This window comes from Hippichthys cyanospilos, chromosome 4 (assembly GCF_059441005.1).
Source record: "Hippichthys cyanospilos isolate Australia breed blue-spotted pipefish chromosome 4, RoL_Hcya_1.0, whole genome shotgun sequence".
Taxonomy (NCBI): Eukaryota; Metazoa; Chordata; class Actinopteri; order Syngnathiformes; family Syngnathidae; genus Hippichthys; species Hippichthys cyanospilos.
Window position 1 is genome coordinate 2,896,760 of NC_142372.1, and position 24,835 is coordinate 2,921,594.

A 24,835-nucleotide genomic window follows, 5' to 3' on the forward strand; every position below is an offset into this window, starting at 1 on the left:
ATTCAAAACCTCAGTTTGTGTGGAAAGAATAAATATAGCACAACATAAATGAAGCATAAATGTGGTTAATATGAAAAACATAACAAAAAACGTATTAAAAAATCTACTGAATAAATTGCTTCATATTCCAATCATTTTGCTCTTAATTGGAAAACAAATGCATCTCCTTCCACTCATTAAAAATAAATGAAACCAATTTTACTGATACCTGCGAAAACTTTACCAAAACGCCACATTTGAGACTGATTTAGAGGGTAATGCATCATATCAGAACAAAAGATGGACTGCAGAGGATGTCAGCAGACTGTAAATGTCTCAATTTCTCCCCTTTCACCTCTATCACCTCCATCCATCCAAGCAGAGCAAAGATTTGGTGTCATCACTTTGTTTCAACATCACTTTGATGCCCCCCCCCCTTTTATCCTCTGCAATAAATGTAAACTATACCAGAAGTTCATAGGCTCATAAATACAATAAAAATAACTGTAAACCATGCTGACAGATGATAATATTACTAACCCGCATACAATGCTGGCAGTGTTTTCGCTTAATAGATTTTGACAAGATATAATCATCCAAATCATATGAAATCACGTTGACATGGAAAACCACGTAAATGACATGAATCGTTCCCTCGTTTCAACAAAGTTGCATGCAGACGAATGATGAACAAGTTTGCAGTGCAAATTGAGCCCTTTCGCAAAATGCGACCAAAATACGCGTCTGAGTGTTTTATTTTACTTACTCAGTGAAGGGTCAAGGTCAAACTGAGCTTCGTGAAGAGGTGATAATCCACTTTCTTTTATATCGCCCCAATCCTCATAATTTTGAGGGGTACAGCTGCTGTACATAGAATAGAAAGTGTTCCTTCTTGTGGAAATAATGACAGGAAGCCGAAGCAAAAGCCGACACCATTCAAACAAATTGAATTATCTTCAACTTTCCTTTGGGCGTTCGGAATGGGATTTTTTTTTTGGGGGGAGCTTCCGGGTTTGATCGCTGAACGAGGTATTTATTTGATTGAATAAAAATAAGAAGCAAACCTCAAACACAATTCGTCTTTGGCTTTTTTGTTGTTGTTGTAAGATGCGAATGATCACACCTCGCCCAGTTTGTATAAATCCCGTGTTGAGTTTTTAGAAAAAAAAATGAAGTCCACAAATCCTGGTGACTCCCACGTAAAAACTGCAAAAAAAATAAATAAATATATGAAAGATGCGGATCCTTGAGTCTGCCGCGTGCGTGTATCCTCGCGTGACTTAAAAAGCTTCTTTTTTTTTGTTTACGCTCGCATGATCAAAAGTCCCAACAAAAAAAAAAAAACGTCCGATGAGAATAATCCCTCGTTTCTTTTTTTTTCAGTTCTTGAATCCGTGCAGAAAGGAAAGGCGTGCACGCTCCTTCTTCTCACCTCCGACTGTCAAAACGCTTTGTGGCAGGATCCGTTTACTTTTCAAACATGTGCGCTCACCGAGTGCAGAAATCAGTTGTTGTTGTTTTTTTTTCCCCCCTCGCCCTTCTTGTTTTTGTCCTCACTAATGAATGGAGCTGGCGAGCCCAGTGTGAGCACCAAGAGCGGCTCTCTCGCCTCCTCCGCCTCTCGTCCTCTCTTCGCTGTCCCCTCTGTAGCCTTCTGTCTGCGTTTAAACACCATCTGGAGCCCTCTCTCGATTTTTCTCTCTCTCTCTCTCGCTCTCTCTCTCGCGCTCGCTCTCCCTCTCCCTTTCTTACTCTAAATATATCTATATATACATTTCACATTTGTTGTAAAAAAAAAAACAGTTGAATTATTAAAGAGTTTGTACATTTAAAAAAAAAATCGTGCCTCGCGTCTTTTTTTAAATAATTCCGAAAAATGAAAGTGATTTCAGTTCCGCCGCCAGCCAGTAAGGGCCGCTGTTTCCCCATATCAAGACGCCAAGGGATGCGTTACAAGCTAAATTCCATTTTTCCCCCCCAGCAGACATGCGTCGTTCTTGATTTAACGTATCAAAATAAATATTGTGAAAGTTATGGAATTCTATATGCCTGATTTTTCCCTTCAAAACATACTGACGTAAAAGTGATTCATTTGTTTGTTTGTAGGCGCTTAATGTGAAGACAAATGGAAGTACATCAGATGGACAGTTATTAAGTGTGAGCTTCGCCTTTATTCCGTGGAAGCTTTTATGCTCACATCCATTTTCCATTTTATTGTTACACTTTATTGGGCGTCTTTGTTGTCTGTTTTAATTAGAGCCCAATAATATCATACAATCTATTTTCTCTTTAGGTTATCTTTACACGCTGCTGTCTATTTATTATTGCTTTTTTTTCTTTTTAATTTACTGCTTAACCTTCAATTTAAAACCAGCCACATCTGTGGCAACGTTGTGCTCTACGCCATTGTGTTCTTATCTTGAATGCTTTGGCAATCAAGCGTTAAAAGAGAATAATGTCGCTAAAAGCATTGTGTGTCTGTGTAAATTGTTCCCGGTGAAACATACGGGATGTTGTCAAAAGAATTTTCATTTATCTGCCATGTTAGACATACATTGTACGTAAATAGGACATTTCCATTGTCTCTTTTAACCTTGTGTATTCATATTCTAAAGACCGCATGTGTTAGCAGACATCATGTATATTTGTTGTATAACGGTCGTTTTCAAACAGGAATACGTGAAGGCATTTCAGGGGGTACGTGAGTTTTTATCAGGGTTTCAGGAAATGTGTTTTAATGCCCTGACAGGAACAGTATATTTTTCTTTTCAAATGAAGAGCAAATGAATTGGAACGTGAAGCAACTTGTTAAATTGCGCTCTAATCGCTACTTTCCAAAAGGTTGTACGCTTTAAATGTTTTATGATTGATAAAGATGTGCATTGTCACGACTCAAAAATTGGTTAAGTGACAAAAGTTTTCCACAGGGTACATCATTAGAAAACAGGCCAAGAATTACTGTCTCATGAGATTCGAAGAGCCAAAACCGATATTTTCAATCCAATCCATATTTCCTTCCATAAGTTGCTACAATTATTTCAAATAGCACACTCTTTCATTTCATAGATATTAAACAATAGAAAAAATATATATACTGTACGTTTTATTGAACGTATAGACGTATAAATTGCATCAAAATAAAAAAATATTCAAAAGTCAATGGACAATAATCTTGTACAGTTTTTATGTGCAATATGAGTAGGAAGAATTACAATAGTATATTTTGTGTGTATTAGGTAGTGTACTAGGTATAACGCAATACAAATATGTATATATATATATATATATATATATATATATACATATATATATATATATATATATATTATATATATATACACAAATTCCATTAAAATAAAAAAATATTAAAATAGAATAAAATGCACAATAATTTTGTACAATTTTTATGTGCAATATGAGTAGGAAGAATTACAATAGTATATTTTGTGTATATTAGGTAGTGTACTAGGTATAACGCAATACAAAAATGTATATATATATATATATATATATATATATATATATATATATATATATATATATATATATATATATATATACATAAATTACATTAAAATAAAAAAATATTAAAATAGAAGAAATACAAAATCTACTTAGTCCCCGCCCCTTGTTCTCTATTAAAAAAAAAAGCATCTTATCCAGCTATAGGAGTATAGTTAAGGCAAAGTTATGAAAACAGTGAAATGCTCATATAGTATATAGCACAATTAAAAAAAAAAACAAAAATCTATCTATCTATCTATATATATATATATATATATATATATATATATATATATATATATATATATATATATATATATATATATATATATATATATATGAATTGTGATATGCCGATTACAGCTTGCAGGTACATTCTCGAATGAGAAGCGTCCACCTGTCCACATTTGGCAGGCCTGAAGCGCACACACTCGCAAACATAAGCACACGTGCACACACAGGGAGCGATGATGAGGGACAGTAGACAATGGTGACACCCTCCTGACCCCCTCCCGCGTCTACACAACAAATAGAAGCAGCTTGTAAAGTACACACAGACAGCTGCTCTGCCCCAACTCCAGTCTCAGCAAATGTTGCTTTCATTTCAAGCCAGGAGCAGCGCCGACTAAATAATGCACATGAATGTCCACCTCTTTTCTTTTTTTTTTTTTTTTTTTCTTTCCCAGCTAAGCGACAGCTCGGCACGGCGCTCAATCAAGCGGGCGCACTTTTGATGACTTGAAGTCTGGTGCCAACCTTTTTACTTCCACCGAAACAGAGGTGCTAGTCCCAGGCATCAAAGGAGGCAAACGTGCATTGACAGTTGGGTCTAGTCAATGTCAATCCTCAAATGATGGCGTGCGCGTACCCCTGGGGTACGTGCCTCTGCACTTTGGCAGCTATACGAAATTTTGTGAGGATTTTCATCAGATATCCACAAATCTCCTTTCATGCCTTTTTAATGCTCGAAGAAGAATGGTGCCTTTTTTTTCAAACTAAGAGCAAATCAATTGGAACATGCAGTAGGTCGGCGCTCATTTGATTTAGAGTGACTCCTCTTTTGCTAAGTTTTATAGTGATGCAATTTTGAGGCAGAAACAAGCATATTTTATTCAGCTGGAAAATTGTCATGTGTTTACGTAGATCCATACAAAACTTAAAAACAATCGATAGAACATTTTGCAAATTTGCCACAATAAAACAGCCGAGGTATACTAAGTTACTTTGTGTTCCAATTAATTTGCTCTTTATTTGAAAACATAATATCCCTGTTCCTTGTCATGAACTTAAAAAGGCATTAAATTGGCAGCGCATTTCTGAGACCTGCAGAAATTCTGTCAAAATTTCACAATTTAAATCAGGATAGCAGGCGCGTTCAAACTATTTGATTCACAATAATCATTTTTAAACAGCAAAGTGCATTAAACATGACACTGTAATCTCAAAACACGACACTTTATGTTGAATATTTGTCTGTGAACAAATATTTATTTATAATTATTAAGGTAGGTATTATTAGTGTTTATTATTTGTGGAAAAATATGCATTATTTTTTTAACTGGTCAAGGGGTACTTAGCTGAAAAAAATATTTTGCAGGGGATACATCACTGAAAAAGGTTGAAAAGCACTTATTTAGAAGGTTTTTCTTTGAAAATAAACGATTATAAATGTCATAAATTTGCATATAAATGTGTTCTTAATGCCCAGCACTATGTTCTAAATATAATTCTAGGTCTAGTTATCATGAAACGATATTACGATCCTCCGGAGGTTGCCATTACACATAATTACACACACTCCCTTTAAGAAAAAGTTATGTTATGATTTTTTTAATTTTTATGAACTACATCATGTAGATCATAAAGTGTAATTGGGGGAAAAGTGATTTGTCGGCTCTCATGTCACACCCCTGGACCATACTTTGCGCCAGCTACCCAGCCCGAGGTGAGACGCGAGATGGAGCGCCGGGATGGAAGCGCGGTCGTCACGGAGATGAGGCGTTTCCCAAACTCGGATGACTCGGAATTCCGGCCTTTGGTGCCTGCGCCTGTCCTGCATTTTGCACGCGTCGCCGCCCCGGGAAAGGCGAGAGGCGTTGGCGTCGGTGAGTGACAGAAAGGTTGGCGACGGGGGTCGCGTCCAAAGAAAGGATTCCTGTCAAGGTGACAGCTCCGAGACGGACGGGATGCTATTCTCCTCGGCGACGGCGTCAGTCACCCTGTCAGCCTGCCTCTTTGACAGCCTCTCATTCCTCTTAATTTGGCCTTTTGTCCAGCGCTCACCGGGTAAGCGCCGGCACTCCATGTGGCCGCCCCGATAAACTGCACAATGAAACTCTCCCGGATGAACTCCGTGACGTGGCGCCGCTCTTTTTCGATGGCGTTAATTGCCAAAACGGCTTTGTCTCGTCCTATCTCGAACGCCACTCCGTTCCTTACTATTCCGCGTTGACGGCGTCCCCTGGACGCTTTCTGATACGCAAACGCGGAAATACGGTCTTTGCGGAGTCGGTACGGTTCCCTCGGTATATGTGTTAAAGGAGGGAGGAAGAGAAGTTTGCAGCACACGCGTCGTAAATCCTTTCTTATAATGGCTGGAGTGCTGAAAGGAGATAAGACCCTGAAGCTGGCTGAAAGGGAACGTTGGAAGCATTGTATTCCCGCGAAGCTCTGGCGTCCCCTGTCCCCCGCTCTCAGACACTTTCAGCATGCCGCACTCTGATGAAGCACCCATCAAAGATAGGCAAAGGTGAGCTCCGGCGTGAAAAAAATGTTTGAAAGCGCGCCGCTTGATCAAAACCAGCCAGGGAGCATTCGCTTTGGGTTTTCAACAGGTCCCTTCCGTCCTTCCGGGACGGGTTTTACGATTTGAACCGTGCTTTTCGGATTTTCTGTTATCAGGAAGTCTAATTTAAAGCAACGGTCGTCGTCAGGGGCGCCAGCGAAATACGGACGAAAGCGGTATTGGTTTGCATCAAGGACGACTACATTTCCCGTGAAAATCTATACCTACAATCTCTCGGGAAGTTTTGGAAAATTATACGGCAAACGCCAGCTATAACAACGCATTTTTGACTCTCCTTTTACGTTTGTTTGCAAGGAACAGCAGTCATGTCCGCGGGTCAATTTGACCCGGGGCGTATTTAGTCTTGTCCAAAATGTGTACAATCCAAATCCAATATTTAGTTTTAACCAGTGATTTGTGTTCATTTTTGAAAAACAATCATGTCTCGAGTCAATATGACTCCAAAAATTAATCCAAAAATTTCAAACTGTTCGCTAACTGGAAACCTTCTCACAATGACACAGGCACTAATCAACTTACCCGTGTGTTACGATTGTTTTTCTGGGAAAGTAATAACATCCCGGGTCATTTTGACCCGGAGCGTATTTAATCTTGTCCAAAAATCCAAAATTTAGTTTTAACCAGTGATTTATGTTCATTTTTGAAAAAAAATAGTAATGTCACGGGTCGATATGACCCGAAGGCGTGTGCATTGATCAAAATTTTTTCTGATTATTGTAAACCCACTGACAACATTCCAAAAGCTATACCAAGTTTTACATATGTGACACGTTTGTTTCTCTGGAATAGTAATAACATCCCGGGTCAAATTGACCCGGGAGTAATTAGTCTTGTCCAAAAGTTGAATGATTAAAATCCAATATACAACCTATTAAAATTTCAAACAGATTGATTTAAAATTGTAATTTAATTGTAAAAAATTCATTCATAATCAAAACGCAGAGGTAAAAATGGAAGACTTTACATGCCGATTGAGTAAACCTATTTTTTCGTCCCCCAAAAATGAAAACTTGCGATTTATGCACCGTATAAGGCTCAACGGTCACTGTCAGCTTTTGCGATAATTGAAGGCTTTTAGGTGCGCCTTATAGTGCAAAAAATACGGTAATATTTGGTAAACAAAGGTATATTTTCGATTCCACGGGGAAAGTTAGTTTGGCCAAATAAGGACATCACCAATGACGAATGACTTATTCATATCTAACTCATATTTACAGAAGAAATGATTCTCGTCTCAGATCATTAACTCATGGAATAATAACGCCCGCTCACAGTTAGTCATCGTGGATAAACTAATCACTCCTTGATTTTCACAGCCTCGGAAATTCCACCGCACAAAGAAGCGAGGGAGCTTTGTGTTTCATTTCGATTGTGGCGCCACGGCTCGTATTTGATAACTACCTTTTTTGAAGGTCGACCGACGCGTTGACTTTTAGTACCGAAAAGACGGAAGATCATCCCATTGTTACGCTATCATAGCGTACTTCTCTCCACTGTGTTTATCGTATCATGCAAATCGGCGACCTTGCTTCCAAACGCCGTTGTCACTGTCAATCCCTGCACTGTGTTTAGCAGCTAGACTTTTTTTTTTTATAGCAATTTACATCCTGTATAGGCCCCATGTCGACGTTTGGCAGAAGAAAATCCGGGGACTATTCTAAAGCGAATTCGGTGACAACATCTCACCTTAGGAGTGATATTGACTAATCGTCTGAATGGCTTGGGTCCAAGGGACTTATATGATCTTCTCGCTTGGTTTTAACTGTGCAGACCGCTCACGTCATCGCGTTCACGATCATTGCACCCAGAGTCATGTGTAAACATAGGCAAGTCAAAATTAAAACGTGCTGCAGTGGTGGTGTCAAACTCAAGGCCCGGGGGCCAGATCCGGCCCGCCACGTCGTTTTATGCGGCCCGCGAAGTGCTGAGTTGACTTCAAGTTTGTGGCTAAAATACCAAGCTAAAATACCAAACTTGCATTGTCAACAAAAAAAAAAACCCGACAATTTTTTTGTTCCCAATCTGTCTTATGAACAGTTTTTACCGGCCTCTGATTTCGAATCTAAGCGTGTGCAAAACAAACTTCAAATTTATTCCTACACTCTGACAGAAACCCCAATGCGGGCCACGATAGAAATGTATTGACACTCCAGCTTTAGAGTCTACAGAACAGGTGTCAAACTCAAGGCCCGGGGGCCAGATCCGGCCCACCACATCATTTTATGCGGTCTGCGAATTGTTGATTCAACTTCAGGTTTGTGGCTAAAATACCAAACTTGCATTGTCTAAAAAAAGACAACTTTTTTTTTTTTGGTCCCATTCTGTCTTTTGAACAGTTTTTACTGGCCTCTGATTTTTAAGCAAGCCAAGTATGTGGAAAAACAGACTTCAAATTTATTCCTGCCTTGTACGGTTACAAAGGCTGCTCTACAATAAAAAAGTATAGTAGCAAATATAATTTTTAATATATGCTACGGCTCACTAAAAAGAAACAAACAAAGAAACCAAAGAGCCCTATGCCCTAATTTGGATACCGGTGACTTTGAGCAATGGTCTCCAAACTATACGTCCCGCTTCCGCATTTTAGCCAACCTCCGGACATGGGTGAAAGGTGACTTTTTAGAGGTATTAATATTTGGTTGTGTGCGGCTACAACTATAAGCACGCACTACTGTAAATAAATTTAGCAATAAGTCATGTTCCAATTAATTTGCTCTCAAAGAAAAAATACAGTTCATGTATTAAAAATGACTACTGATACCTGCAGAAAATCTGCCCATGTAAAAATATATTTTTAGTACATGCCACCAGCTGCTTAAAAATGGACTACAAAAATGGGCCACAAGTCCCCCGGCCTTAGATTTAATACCATTGATTTAGAGCAGTGGTTTTCAAAGTGGGCGGTACCGCCCCTCGGGGGGTGGTGTGAACTTTCAGGGGGGCGCTGACGAATAAACAGGCGAATGGGGGGCGTTGAAATAGTGAAGGGGGGCGATTGAGCAATTACATTGAAATGTGACGTTGGTGTTTGTAGAAAGACCGGAAAAATTGATTGTCTGTAATAAAAAGTCGACAAAAAACAAGCTTTATTGAAACAAGAAACGTTGTCTGCTCGAGCGCTCACGAGCAGCGCGCATATACCGTATATCACTAACTGTCGCGAGTTTATCGTCGATGCAGGCGACTGGGGAAACCACCACCATCCAGTCAGCCGCAGAGGAGCACACAATAGCGCGCCGGCAACGCTTAACCACAGACGTATGCGCACAGCGACCGGCTTAATGCATCAGCTATCAATTTTTATGATTCGAGGTGAACTGCGCATTGGTCTATTTAAAGAAACGAAATTAGCGAATAATATCTGAGGCGCCTGTCTTCTATTTATTTAAGCTTCTCTCCAGATGCAAGTCAGTTTTTATAGCTGCCAGAAAGCAACTATACGTGCGCGATTTTCTCATCATCACGACAGAAATCATTTTAGACGGTAAGCTCAATGCTATCTAAAAACGAAATTTTTTGGCTCTAAAAACAGTTTGCATTTTTTTCAGGGATAACCATGGCAGCTTCAGGAACATCGAAAAAGAAGTGCAGGCAATACTCTGTAGAGTACTTGAAGTATGGATTTATACAATCACCGACCAATCCGCAACAACCCATGTGCTTGGTTTGTGAGAAAAACTTTTCAAATGAAGCAATGAAGCCGTCTAGGCTCCTCGAACATTTACAGAAGATTCATCCCAATAAATCCGGTAAAACATTGGCGTTCTTTCAAACTCTTCGAGATCAATTTCTGAAGCGAAAAACAATGAATATGTTTATTTCCTCATCGAAAAATTCAGATGACGGTCTGAAGGCTTCTTACAACATTTCTTTGCTGATAGCGAAAGCCGGCAAGTCCCACACTATCGGAGAAGACTTGATTCTGCCTGCAGTTAAAGAGGTTATTAAAACAGTTTTGCACAAATCTCCTGAACAAATCATAAAATCGATTCCTCTCAGTGACAACTCAGTTCAACGAAGAGTGGACAAAATGGCTGAAAACGTCGAAGAGACTCTCTGTAAGATGTTGATGACAACTGAGTTTAGTTTGCAATTGGACGAATCCACTCTTCCGGGAAATCAATCACTACTTCTTGCATATGTACGCTTCATCAAGGATGGATCTTTGTGTCACGAATTATTGTTTGCACGTCTCCTGGAAACAGATACCAAAGGAGAATCACTGTACCGAGCTGTGGAGGACTATTTCCAGGGAAAAAGCATTCCACTTATAAACATCATCTCATGTGCTACAGATGGCGCCCCGTCCATGGTTGGTCGCCACCGTGGATTTCTAAGTTATTTGAAGAAAGCTGTTCCGGAAGTCCTCACAGTTCACTGTGTGATCCATCGACAACACTTAGTGGCAAAGAATTTGAGTGAGAAGCTAAATAAATCCTTATCTATTGTGATTACTGCAGTCAACAAAATCAAAGCAAATGCTCTCAATTCTCGACTGTTCCATCAGCTGTGTATTGAAAATGACGAAGATTTTCAATGCCTGCTTCTCCATACAGAAGTTAGGTGGTTGTCAAAAGGTAACTGTTTAAAAAGGTTTTACACACTGTTTAACAGTGTTCTGGATTTTTTTCAAGAACCCAATCCTGAGCTTTACGACAAACTGAAATCGAGTAAGACAGATATTGCTTACCTCACTGAAATGTTTTACAAATTCAATGAAGTGAATTTGCAGCTGCAAGGTGATGAGACTTCGTTAATCAAAGCCAAGTCCGTCCTCTCAGCATTCCTCTCAAAATTACAGCTCTACAGCAGAAACCTTGGACGACGCGAATTCCGTCAGTTTCCTTGTTTGTCTAACTTGGAGAAGGAAACGGGAGTGAAGGACGATGACATTGCCGTGTACTGCGCTCATTTAGCAGAACTCTACAGAGATATGTCAGTCAGATTTAACGACATATTTTCTCTTGAAATCCCTGATTGGGTGATCGATCCGTTCACTGAACCCAGCACAGAAGTGCCAACCCATCTAGAAGAGGAACTTGTAAGTTTGCAAAATGATGAGGATCTGAAACCAAAGTTCAAAACCTCTTACCAAGCCTTTTGGATGCAAACAGCGATCCCAAAACGCTATCCAACCCTATGGAAAGCCATCAAGTTGTTTTTCATTGCTTTTCCGACTTCCTACCTGGTTGAAAGGGGGTTCAGCGCTGTGACAAGGCTCCTCACCAAACAAAGAAACAAACTTAACATCACAGAGCGCGGTGATCTGAGACTGCTCCTGACAAACCTTCATCCTGATGTTGACAGTCTGATTGCAATGCACCAAACCCACCCATCTCATTAGGCAGGACAGTTGTTAATGGTTACTCGTTCAGTTTTACAATTTATTTCAAGTTCAGTTCAAGGTGTTGTAATTGAAGAATAAATGATAACCTTTTTTGTTTATTAAAATTGTTTTTTTTAGTCTTCAAACTGTTTGTGATTGATGAATCAACCAATTCTTGAGACATTTAGCAATATAGTCGTTCTAGCGTTCGTTGGAAAGGGGTAAAGAGGGGGCGTTGGCATTTTGGCCCGGCGGTGAAGGGGGCGGTGGCCAAAAAAGTTTGAAAATCACTGATTTAGAGTCTTCAGTGATCATTTGTTCAAAATCCATGTTAAGGTTTTTTTTTTTTTTTTTTTTTACAGTCTTGTTACCGCCTATTGCAATATTCAAGTACTTTGGCAGCCTTTGGGTATTTGAATCACGTCAATAAATTTTCCTTCTCTTAATACCCTTACTGTCCAGTGATTTTTTTTTTTTTGTTATATTTTTTTTTTAACACTGAGTCACACTTGACAAAACAGAGGAAGAAGAAAGTTGCACAATAAAAAGTTGTCAGATTTGGCACGTTATATATGAAGCGTTTTTTTTTTTTTTTTTTTGGTACGCAACAGACGCACAAACTGTCAAAGCGGGAAGTGACACCTGATTAAATCAAGTGTTGACTCAAGGGTCACATTGTCCGCTTGCTCACTGAAGGAAACCGACAATAAAATGCTCACTTTACAGACCAATACTCTCTCGTACAACCAAGAGAGTCAGTTACATACATATATATATATATATATATATATATATATATATACATACATATATATATATATATATATATATATATATATATATATGATTGAATCACTAATCTATTACATAAGACATCCATATACCAAAATAATTGGTTGACTAATAAAGCACCATTCATCCTGGATGAAACTAAAGGTAGCAGCCGACATTAGGGGCTCATCTCAAATATAGCAAAAAGCAAATGGTTACAACTGCGCTTAAAAAAAATGTCAGAAGCCACTTTGCGGTTTTGCATATCGTTTGATCTGGCAAAAACAACACAATATACACTACCAAAAAAGAAACAAACAAACAAAAACCCAAAATTTTTAGGTGATAAAAGATTAATTAGATCAACTATTCGCATCGTAATTACAGAGTTGAATCACTCTGAAATCTTTAAAATGTAATTAATTTCATCTCTTGACTACTTATAGTGATATACCATCAAACCTTTTTTGTTCCTTTTTTAAGAAAAAGCAACATGGGACATATGAAAATCAAGCACTTGCTGTGGGCTGCAAAACTGTAGATGCTGGGCCACAAATGGCCCCCGGGACCTTAGTTTGGACACCACTGCGCTATCTTGTCAAAATAAAACATTTCATTTCATTTTAGGGATGCTCACGCACCCAAAAATGGACTCGAAACGCAAAAAACGAATGACTCAGACACTGATGGCGCCTCATTGTTAAAATCGTAGCTGGGAAAAAAAGCTTGAGGATTAAATCTTGAAATTGCACAAAAGTGTGACTAGGAATCGTGTGTCCGTGGATTTACAGAAGGAACAGAACAATACGGCAAATGAAGGCTGTTGAAGCTATGGAATGTTTTTAGGTGAGGTGCTCAGTCCTGCCTGCGTGTGTGTGTGCGTGTGTGTGTGCATACGCTCAGACAGTTGGTGGTGCTGGCACAGGAGATAGTGAGTGGGGGGAGATGAGGCAGTGTATCAACTTGTGAACATCTGTTCCTCGCACAAACCGCAAAGCTGGTGCGGAGAAAATAGAGAGGATAACTACCGGTAGTCTCTCCTCTGCCCACTTTTTTGTACACACACACATAAACATTCACACATTCTTGCACCTACACACACACTGTCCCCACCTTGTCTCTCCTCAAGCCAACTCGTCTGCTATTCCTCATTAAGTTGCTGTCCTTGATGCACCATTTTTTTCTTGGATACAACGTCTGCCTTTTTGTGTCGCGTTTGTTCAGTCAACAAGGCATGATAACGCTACCAAACCGGTGACGGCGAGTTAAACGAAAGGTGAAAGTATTATTTTAATGTTGAACTGCGGGTTAAACAGTTTTGACTGGCAAACATGCTGGAACTTCAAGAGTTTTATTGTCACGTGAATATCAATACGACACAATGAAATTTCTATTCCGTTCACTTCCCCAGGATTCCATAATCGAGCAAATAACAAGGTAGGCAATAAAACTAAACAGTAAGAGCAATAAGGACGATAATAATGAAGCACTAACGAATAGACTTAAATTCTGAGCATATTATGGCGTAGATGAAGTGGAAGAAAATGTATAGACGTGAGGATGATAGTGCAAAATATGTAGTGCAAAATATTATGTATTGAGCAGCTTTCCTGCACTGTGCAGGATTTGTAAGGTGCGCGTGTGCGTTCGGTAAAGTGACTTTGTAAACACGCTGTAATTCATTTATATACATTTGAAAATACATTCTATCGTACTCGCGAGCCAAATGATAAAAACAGCTCTGTTTCCCATGACGCCATTATGGGAAAGCCCCAAAAAGATATAGCAATTAAAACCATAAAAAATGACCTATAAATAATATTATTTACTCAATTTTCAAATATAAAATGTAGTAAAGGATTTAACATGTGCCTGCGCAAATAAATATGCCGTTTATGATGGAAAATAAACAGACAATATGATAAATTTGCCATTTTTTCCTCAATTTTCAAAATGTAGTATAGGATTTTTTTAACCATGTGCAGATAAATATGCCGTGCATTTGTGAAAAACCAAACCAAACTCACAATAATAAAACCATAAAAATTGATCAATATGGAATGTTTTTAGGTGGGACACCCCTAACCTAAACAAACTTCTCTGCACGCGCCAATACTACTCAAGCGCTATGTGAAGGCAACCAAATGAACTACAATATTATCAACTGCTTTGATTAATATTATGAATTTCAAGTGTTTACGAGCATTTGTTTTGGGGTTTGGAACGGATTAGTCTATTCCCATGTGAAACGTGTCTTGATTCATGAAAAAATCATGTTACGAAATGACTTCCGGAACACATTGATTTCATAAGTAGAGGTAGCAGCGTATAAAGAACAGCTATGGTTTTAGGCGTTAGCTAGCTAGCTACGGAGGATTAACAGAGCCCCAGAATGACGTCATTTACGATACTGTTGACACGAGATGAGAATCTGTTATAGACTCACTGTCCCTTTCCCCTTTATTTAGTCAGTCTCCTTTTATTCCGCTCTCCGTCTTTCTCGTTGCCTTCCTTCCTTTATGCGGAACTGCTGGGAGGGTGCGCTAGTACTGGGTGGCAGTTCCTTATTGTGGAGTGTGCGTGTGTGTTTCGCTCGTGTGTGTCAGTATGCTGTTTGGGGCTGATAAGGCCCAGGGAGAAGAGCCAGCGTGCCGACATATTCTTACCGCCGCGGTTATCGGCCGTCGCAGCTGTGCCTGAGCTCGGCGACATCTGCTCCCTCACAGGAAGCCTATGCTGCAGCTCATAACGCCTCACAACACACACACACACACACACACACACACACACGTGCGCGCGCACGCACGCTTACAGGTAGCTCTACTTGAGACAATGAAGTGTATTTACAGCTCCCACTGACACATTTTGATTTCTTCTGTGCGCATGCGGGGTTCACGTGTGAGATGGCCGGATTGGAGCAGTGACACCAGAGTTCTACTGGCTTTTTATCAGCGCATTACAGAGGGGATGCTTATGACTAAGCCTAATTATAGAGGCCTTATCGGCGCAACGTTCACAAAAGCTCATTACTGCCGAGAAATGGCAAGCGCTGCAGGTAATTCACGACGCTGGGTATTAGTCCTCCGGCTGGCTTATGGTTTCTACATATTCGGCGGCCATCGTTTTAGGATTTTCCCCTCTCGATTTTAGCGCCTCGATTTTCTCTCGCCGAGCCGAGTGAAGGCTGTCAATCGCGCATCAAGACGCGTCTTGGTTTCGTCAAGAGTCAATGAGAGTTTTTACGGTCTCCTGGACACATCTCCGTGAAGTCTTTAAATGTCTATGAGACTGTACGCTGAGATCATCGGCTTCATCGTGATTGGCTGTTTTTTTTTTTTCCGTTTCGTTTATTTATTTTCCTGAGCAATTAGCGAAATCAGTCATCACTTCTGAAAATAAGATGTAGGGCTGGACAATATTGCCTAGGGGGGTGTGTATGTATATTATATATATATATATATATATGTATATACATACATACATACACATACAGACACACAGGGGCCACAAATGGCCCCCAGGCCGTAGTTTGGACACATCAAGCTGTTGGATTCATCTAACACACACCGAGTGATAATATGTAGAGTATGTTGGTCTGGGAATACCCAGAGCAGAAACTGTACACATGCACACATACTGTACACCCGCTCGACAAGATTTCACTTTCATTTTCCTTTCCATCACAGCACTTAAATTAGCCTTAGTGACAATAAATAAACCGGCACGCAGTTGACTTGTAAGACTTAAAGGAAAGCCATAACAGACAATGATTTATTTTCTTCAAAAAGTCCCGTTCACAAGGGAAATAAAGTTGGCCAACAAATATCCTAATGAAGGTGAATAATTTTTGATTTGGATTAAATGTTTCTTATTTTGTGAGTGAGTTTAAAAAAAGTAAAAAAAAAGAGCTTTTTCCGGGTCATATTGACCCAGAGACATTATTGCTGTTCGTGAGGAAATGAACATAAAACACTGAAATTTTGGATTATACGTTTCAGACATGTTTCTGTGACTAAACATCAAAAAGACGCAGGGACATTATCGCTGTTCCTAGCAAACAAAGACAAAAGGACACAAGTTCCCCAAAAGATGCGTCCCTACCTTCAGCGGATCGCAGTTGGACAATTGGCGGCGGATTTGAGTTGAGGCCTCTGTTCCGGAGGACGTCTTTGGTCCTCAGCTCTCTGTGACTGACCAGGGTCACCGTGGGGACATGTAACAAGTGTCCACCTTTCTGGTGAACCTTCTTCTTGTGCGCCTGATGTACCTCGGCAGACATTTTGCCAAGCGATTTCAAAACTTCTTCACTTCGCTATGGAGGAAAGTTTCAACCACGGAGGACGTGAAAACAAGAAAGCACTCTAGGCTATGACTTTGTTTTCACACTGAGAAAGTTTGTGTATTTTTTCATAAGTGTCCATCTTCCTAAAGAACTTGCTAAATTATACCTTGCAGGGGCGATAAGATGTAATGTTCCAAATCGAGGAGAAACAAGACTGTGTCCTCTTCATCCTTTCATGTACTTGCCAATTTGGATTTCAGCGGTATTATTCCTGGTTTCCTTTGATATTTTTCTCTCAGTGTATCCATAAGATGTTAGCTTTGAAGTAGGAAAGTCATCCTTTTCCAGCCAAAAGTGTCTTCAAGATGAACTTATTACAATCTGCATCTAATGTCCTGTTCCTTCGGGTTCCTCGCTGGCTGCCCGTGTGTGACGACACAACACGCTAGCGTGTCTACGCGCGCGTGTCAGCGGTAGGTCAGATAGTGTCACGGCGCTCTCGAAGGGGCTGTGCTTTGGCGCGAACCCTCCTCCAGCCCCGCTCGACTCGAATGAGAAGTGCGCACTTGTGTGTCACGGCGGGCGCCCCGACCCCTGAGGAGGTCAGGCGGCCGGGCCGGCTTCAGCGATGGGAGCAGACAGCGGCAGGCGGCAGGACCTGAATCTCCATCTGGGCTTCCTGTGCAGGAACCAGCTGTGACTGCGGCCAGCAGTATCCTCGTTTTTTTTTTTGTGTTGCCCTCCTTCTGCAGCCTCGTTTTTTTCCTGTTCTACACCTGTGATGCTATTTGTTATACTTCTATACAGCCAGACATGCATGCGGTTTCATTTTTCAGGTGATAGGTCGCTCAAGTCCAGAGAGAAAGGAAAAAACACAATGGGGGTGTGTCCAAGGGATACTAAATTTATTTAATCATTTTCAACATCCATCCAGCTCACGTGGAAGCTACCTAGCTAGCAAATAGCTATCTTGCTAATTGGCCTGTCCATCCATGCATCCATCCCAGCTGTTTTTGGGCAGCAGGCAGGGGTGCACCCTGAACTTGTTGACAGCCAATCGCAGGGCACACTCAGACAAACAACCATTTGCACTCACAAGTGGATGATACAAGGCTCGGTTTGATTTTAATCCAAACATGCCATACGCTAGTTAGTTGGTACAGTGTTCCCTCATTTTTCGTGGTTAATGAGGACCAGAAAACCCTGGCGATGAGTCAAGGGCTCGGGCGAGGATTTGACCCCCCGATGGACACTGTATGTACAAAAATAAAGTAAAAAAAAAAAAAATCTCCTAACTGCAGTACAGAGGTTGAAAATGTGTCTATTTTTTGGGCAAAAACTTGACTTTCTTTCATAACACACAACACAAAGTGCATGGGAGCAGCCGCTAACTCTCCCAGCAGCCCTGAGCACCCTCTCTCCCTCATCTGTTACCCACAATGTAAATGTTCTTAAAGGTCCAAGTTCAGCCTGTGCTCTCACTTATTCCCTCATGCGTCCACTCACACACCTCTTCAACTCCCTCACATGTACGTCCTTGCGCAGCTCTCTCACTCACAACCATAAGCGCATCGCCCTTGTATAATGCTATAAGTCTAATACTGTAAGATTTACAAGCAGTAGTTTAGTTTTAGGCAAAAATCACATGGTTTGTGGCTGAATAAGAGCGAGTATTAACAGGCTGTTGGACTGAGTGTGGGAGTGTTTTTGATGTAGATCATGTAGGAAAAAAATAAAAGTTGTGAGGGAACACTGTACCTGAAAAAAATACTGTATATAATACTATATATTTAAAAAAGGGGTGGGTCACTGACAAACGTTTGGGAACAATTGCTTTAAGGTATTAAAGGTTTGAAGCATGTAAGTAAATTGACAAAACCTAAGATTCAGCTGAAAGCAATCGCCACTAAGCATTATCTAACCGCGGTGAGCAGCAATGACTCTTGAAAATTTTACCTCGGCCTTGAGAGTGTCCCATTTAATCAAATTCTGTCTGAAAGTTACAAGCCATTCAATACCTCAGAAGCCCAAAGTGGCTGCGGTCTACTGTAAAAGCTCGCTTAACTATCCGTCCTCCAACCTCTGACCTGAGGACTCATTAACCCTGCGCTCCTAAATGACACACACACACACACAACACACACACATACACACACACACTAACTGCAGGAAGCTTCTGTTGGAGTTAGTTGTGTGCTGATGAGAGAAGTGAGAGGGGATGTGAGCACATGATGTGCCAAATGCCTGCTTGAAACCAGATGGTCATCAGCAGAGAGGAAGTGAAAGAAAAGTGTGTGCGTGTGTGTGTGTGTGTGTGTGGTGGGGGGGTAAGAGAAGGGGGAGACAGCCACAGACATACAGTGCATGTGGGCTTTCCCACAGTTACTAGTGTGCATGCAATTATAGTGGTAGTCGAATTTAAGTCAATGAATAATTGACCAACAGATGCTGCATCCAAATTCAAGCTGACTGAATCCAACTTACAAGCCAGACTTTATGAGAGAGAAATGTCGCATTTTAGGTCCTCTTAAGATGCTCTTGCCTGCCCCAGGTGGGTTCAATCATGGACTGGTTGACAGGCAATACTGAGAGATTACTTTAGATTTTATATTGTTTAGTACAGTACAGTCCTTGTCATCAAAGGGTTCAGTTGGGCGAAAACGTTTTTGGTTTGAATGATGATTGATATTTTTTATTTCAGGCATTTTGACGCACTTGATGCGATTGTTTTTTTTTTTTCAGATTGAGAATAAACTGTAACTTGTATTAACCCTGTAAAAGTAAACATTTGCTGATTTAAATGGCTTTTCTTTTGTTAATTTTAATAAGGATAGAATTTTAGATCTACAATTTTCATAGATAATCGCATTCATAAAAGGGCTGCACAATTAATCGAGTTTTATTCGCGGTCACGACATTGGCTGCCACGATTAATTAAGCTGTTCCACGGCGATATTAACATTTAAAAAGTCGAACACTTTTTTTTTTAACACAACTCAAATGAAGCACGTTGTCATCTTACCACCAGGGGGCAATGTTTCCCACATGTTTGCGTGACAAAATCCTCTTATTTTCTTACCCTATTATTTACCAGTGTGAAATGGCGTTGAGTTTCTCACCAGATTCCTAATATTTATAGTGCTAGCTGCCAATTGAGACCCATTTTGAAAAACGACAAAAAATTGCAATAAATTAGTTTTGAAATGACCGAAAATTACATTTTGCCTGCTGATTGATTAAATTTGCTTAAAAGTCAATAATGTGCTGGGTTCTAAGTAGGCTTATGTTTTTCATTGAGAAGTACTGATTTAGTACAGCAAAAAAGAGTTGACATTTATTTTTTTATGCATTTTTTTTTTTCAGATACAGAATAAGCTGTAACTTGTACAAACACTGTCCAGCGGATAGTTAACATTTGCTGAAAGTTGATTTAAATGCCTTTTTTCTTATGTTATTGTGAAAATAATACAATGTTATATCTGGACTTTTAATTAAAAAAAAAAAAAGTAAAAACATTTCGGATTGAATGAGTGAAGTACCTCAAGCCCTGACGCAAGCAACGTTTGTACGTGTCACCTATAATAGAAGCGCTTGCCCTTTTGCCTCATCCCCCTTCCCCAGATGTTGGCGGGTTTAAAATGACTTTTGGGTGGCGAGAGAGATAATAATTGTGCCATAATCACAGGCGGACAGCTCCAACTCTGGCAGGTGCTATCAGAGTAGCGACCCAGTGGTGCAGATAAGGTCGGAGGATGGAGGGAGGGGCAAAAGCGGGAGAATAGGGCAAAGGGGGGCAAAGCGTGCATTACAGATGAGCGGCTGGCCCGGCCTTATCTCCCCCCGGCGGCTGCTGCTGGAGGCTTCCAGATGCGACGCGCCGAAGCAGCGGTGTCACGGCGATCCCTCTATCAGCGGCGCCCAGACGCCCGTTGCCAAACACAACCCCGGCAGGAGGACGCGGCATTGGCTTTTACAACTCCATTGCTGAGAAGATGCCAAATCATCTGCCGCCTTTGTTTTGCTACACCTACAAGGATGCCGTTATAAATCCGCTCCGCGGTTGTTGATAGGGCGGGGCGATTTTGCTGAAAATTAAAATCTCGCCATTTCCCTCACTCGAAATTCAATTCCTGATTTTGTTCAATCCCCTATTTGTTTCTTTTTAATGAAAGGAAGTGAAAACCAGAGAAAATTCTGAATAAGTTTTGCTTTTTATTTAGCTAGCCTTTGACCCCTCTGCTGCCAGGTTCAAAGTGAAAGTCGTTGCGTCCGTAAGCCCGATTGACCTACTTGTGAGTTTGAAGGTTAAAAGTTCTGCTCATTCTGTGAAGCATGAGAAAGAAAAAAGCCTGAGCGGATGGAGATCGGTTGTGAGAAGCAGACATATGGCCACGCATCTTGAGAGATTCACTGCTGCTAACAGGAGGACTTTTCCATTCTGAGACCGTTGCCGAGGACCTGCTGTTAGCAGTTACACTATTGATTATTAGTGTGGAAAGTTATTCATGATATTGGCAAAAAAAAAAATAGAAAAAAAGGGATGTATTTTCACCAAGACGAAAATATGAAATTTTAAAACGTCCATTTTGAGATGTACACGAAATAAAACCTCCTTAAGGTATCAACCTTCACTTCCCAGCAGCTAAAAGGTTCTTATTAAAATCTAAGTGTATGAAAATATGATATTAGTAGATGATGCGCACCTTTTAAAGATGAATGTGCAATATCCACAAATTATATATGATTTTAAAGGGAATTAAATGTAGAATTATATCAATATCTTAATTAGTCTATTCGAAATCATGAGCCTGATTTTGCAAAAATTCATCACAAATAATTTAGAATTGTCTACCTGTTTAATTTTAGCACGTTTAATCTGCGGAGTTTTTTTGACCATTTTTGGGTCATTTTTCTCAACATAATTTTTGCAGCATTTTAGCCAAGGAATAGCACACTCCTGGTGGTGTGACAACTACTGTAAGTGGTCCTGCCATGTTGAACTTTGATATGCTGTCACCATCTGGGTGAAATTTCAGCTCCCTAATATCTTGTTTCGATAATTTCTCTTTAATGTGACGATCAAATGATTGGACAAAATACAGCACAAGGGTTAATAAATTGAAAATTGTGTACTTCCACTTTTCTGTGTGTGGCCCTCAAATAAAAAAAGTTTGGAGACCCCTCTTTTAAATCACAAAATACAAAATACCTGGTCTTATTTCAAAGTATCAGTCCTCAAAGTATCAGTTTTCCAATCAAGAAATAGAAATTATACATCCGAAGAAAAAACTGCCATTGCATATAGCACGGTGTCAAACTCAAGGACCGGGGGCCAGATCTGGCCCACCTTATCAGGTTATGTGGCCCGCGAAATCCTGATTTACAAGTTGTCTTTCATTTTTTTTGAACAAATTTTACGGATCCGATTTCAAACCTAGCTAAAAATGTGAAGAACACACCTAAAATATTTATGACTTCACAGTCATACCGGCCCTCCGACAGAAACTACCCTTGTATCGGAAGCACTTGTGGTATCGCATTGGTGACTTTAAGAGTATTTTTACTAGTATCAGTTTTGAAAAACTGCTATCAAACATCCCTAATAATAGTAAAAAGTTGAACAAAAACACTCATTAGTCACAGTGAAACAGTTTCACTCTGAAAGAAACCAAAGACTACGTGGGAGGTTGTTCTTCTATGTAAGGACGCCCGGTAAAATGTCACCAAACTAATAAACAGCATATTAGTACCTTTGTAGTCAAACGAAGGTAAACAAGTCAGAGAGGACTTGTTCACCTTTCTCTCGCAATCTCTCTCTGGTGTTTTTCGAATACACACCTGTTTGGCACAGCCTGCTTCAGAAAACCTCCAGATCCTAACAGAACTCTAAAAGTTAAACCGTCCCCATCTGTCGCCGTGGAGCTGTACCCAGATGCACATTGAACGCCTCCTCTTTCTTATCCTTTCTCACAGCAGACTTGGCACTCATTCAAGAACTGTCAAAGCACACCTGCTAAATTAAGCCCGTTCTCATACTTAAACACATGCAGACACAGAGGCGAGTGCGGGAATATACTGTGTTTACACACGCGCTCACACACGGATGAAGACAATGAGACGTCCGCGGTATGCTTTATGGAGAAATTAATCGAGTCCTTTCTTAGCCTTGCTGAAATCGGAATCGGTCGCAGGCGGGTCTCTCGAGTTTTACCCTCAGGCAAGCGGCAGGGCGCCGTGGCAAAAATCAAGTGGGTGAAGTCCACTTGAGTACCAAATACATTTCCAGCCAGTGGTGTCACTCGGGGTCAGTTAGTCGAGAAAAATTCAAAGTCAAATGTGCTGCTCGCCCTAAATCGGCTGTAAATTTCCAGCTCAAGTTCTAGGCTACAGAAAATGAATGGAAGACTGTTACTTTAAAGCGGTACCTACACATTGTACTACACTCCCATACTCAATCCTAACGTAGAGTCTAACAGCCTGTTAAACCTCGGTCTTGTTCAGAGGCAAATGAAGGTACTTTTTACATCCATGGAATCATGGGATTACATAAGTACGCTGTGTTTAAATGTGAGTGGATACCGTAATTCCCCAAATATAGGACGCACGTGTACATGAGACGGACCAAAGTTTTGGCAACAATATAAATACTTAGCTTATAAAAAAATACCATCTCACTAAATTCTTCATATTTTCTTGTGTGCATATCTGTAAGTTATATATTTGTTGCGGGTTAAGTTGTTTCAGATTTCCCCACATTGTGAGAGGTCCGTGAATGCAGCAGTCAGTCAGTGTAACGTTGAATGCGCTCAAAGTTGTTTTTCCATTTTCCTTGTGACGCAGGTCAACATCATTTTGCCATAAATACCCAAAGTTTATGGTTGTGCGTATAAGCCAAAAGACCACAATTAATGAACGAGTCAAGCAGAATACCTTCGGAATAGCAGAATACCTTCGGAATAGCTTTCCACTCTCAAGTGAATCAGCTAACCGTTACATGATTTCCACATTTAAGTAATGTTATTCCTGTGTGTGAAATATTCCTGTGTGTGAAAAAGGATGGACTCGGACATTGGTTCACTCTGCTCTCTTCTTTTATTGAAGAGGATGCCGTTACAACATGAGCTAACAGGAGCTGCTGTTAGCTGCAAAGGGAACTGGCTGCTAACAGCCAACTGACGTCCATCCTCCAGCTCGTACCGTTACGATAATTATTATAAGTAATAACGGCCGATATAAAAACGCATAAAAACTTCGCTTGTGTGGCTGACGGATCCGTCTTCCTTGAATGGTGTCAAATAAAAACAAATTCTAATCTTTAAGTTACCGTTTAAAAGATGCTTGAATAATTTTGTCCGTTTTTGGGAATAAAGTACGTCTTATATTTGGAGAATTACGGTAATCAGTATTTTGATCATTTTTTGGTTGTAGTTGCTGTTTTTTTTTTGTACGTTTATTCAAATTTCCAAACAATATCGTTAGTAGCCCCAATTCACAACACGATCATTTGATAGTAGCATCTTTTGACCCACTTAAAGCCGTCTTCTCACCTCTCTTGCGGCCCGTGGCATCCACGACGTCTGAGATACCGGGAATAGGTTGCCACTGTGAATTGGAGACAGATGGAAAGCGAGGCTCCCTGCAGAGAAGCTCCCTTGCAGCTGTGTTGTGTAGATGGTGCCAGGGAGTGATGACAGCATAGCGCCGGGGCACCCAGGGACATAGACGGCGGGACCGTCTTCGTCTTTTTTTCTCACACGCTCCGCGGGCTGCAAAGGTGCAAAAAGCAGTGGTGTTAGCTGAAACGTCTGCTTCCAGGAATGTCAAAGTGGAGATTTGGCTGAAGAGACAAGTGGTAGATTGTTGGAACACATCGTTGGGTATTTTGATACGTTGTGTCATGAAATGAAAGGCGCTATTTGACTGACGTATGCTAGCTTGCCTGCTAGCTATGTTAAAGGCAAAAAGACAAACTCCATGCTTTACAAAAGAAAAGTTCTTCATGCTTCACACGGATAAATGGAAAATACTGTAAACACGCTTAAGAATAGGTGATAAGGGCCTCGAATAAAGTATGATTTTAATCTATTTTAATTTTAACACATTAATGGACCATACTTCAATTTATTCAAAAATGTTATTTTTATCAATACTTTTATTTTTTTAAACA

The 24,835-nt window shown here is 40.3% G+C and overlaps 1 protein-coding gene and 1 long non-coding RNA gene across 12 annotated transcripts in view; one reads left to right on the forward strand and one right to left on the reverse strand.

The window, feature by feature from the left end:
* cbfa2t3 (CBFA2/RUNX1 partner transcriptional co-repressor 3) overlaps positions 1–17,099 on the reverse strand; it is a 57,240-nt gene extending 40,141 nt beyond the window's left edge. For 7 of the 11 annotated variants that reach the window (XM_088413184.1, XM_088413175.1, XM_088413180.1 and 4 more), the window contains exon 1: positions 16,488–17,099. In XM_088413184.1, the coding sequence (XP_088269310.1) occupies positions 16,488–16,665 (178 nt within the window). In that variant the 5' untranslated portion in view covers positions 16,666–17,099. Of the gene's footprint in view, positions 1–745; positions 1,621–16,487 lie in introns of those variants that run through there. The other 4 variants (XM_088413183.1, XM_088413182.1, XM_088413177.1 and 1 more) reach the window with 4 other exon arrangements.
* LOC148424291 (uncharacterized) lies at positions 9,176–11,761 on the forward strand. The gene is made up of 2 exons (XR_015865500.1): positions 9,176–9,773; positions 9,838–11,761. It is a non-coding gene; the product is annotated as an uncharacterized LOC148424291 (long non-coding RNA).
* Positions 17,100–24,835: the final 7,736 nt, after the last annotated feature.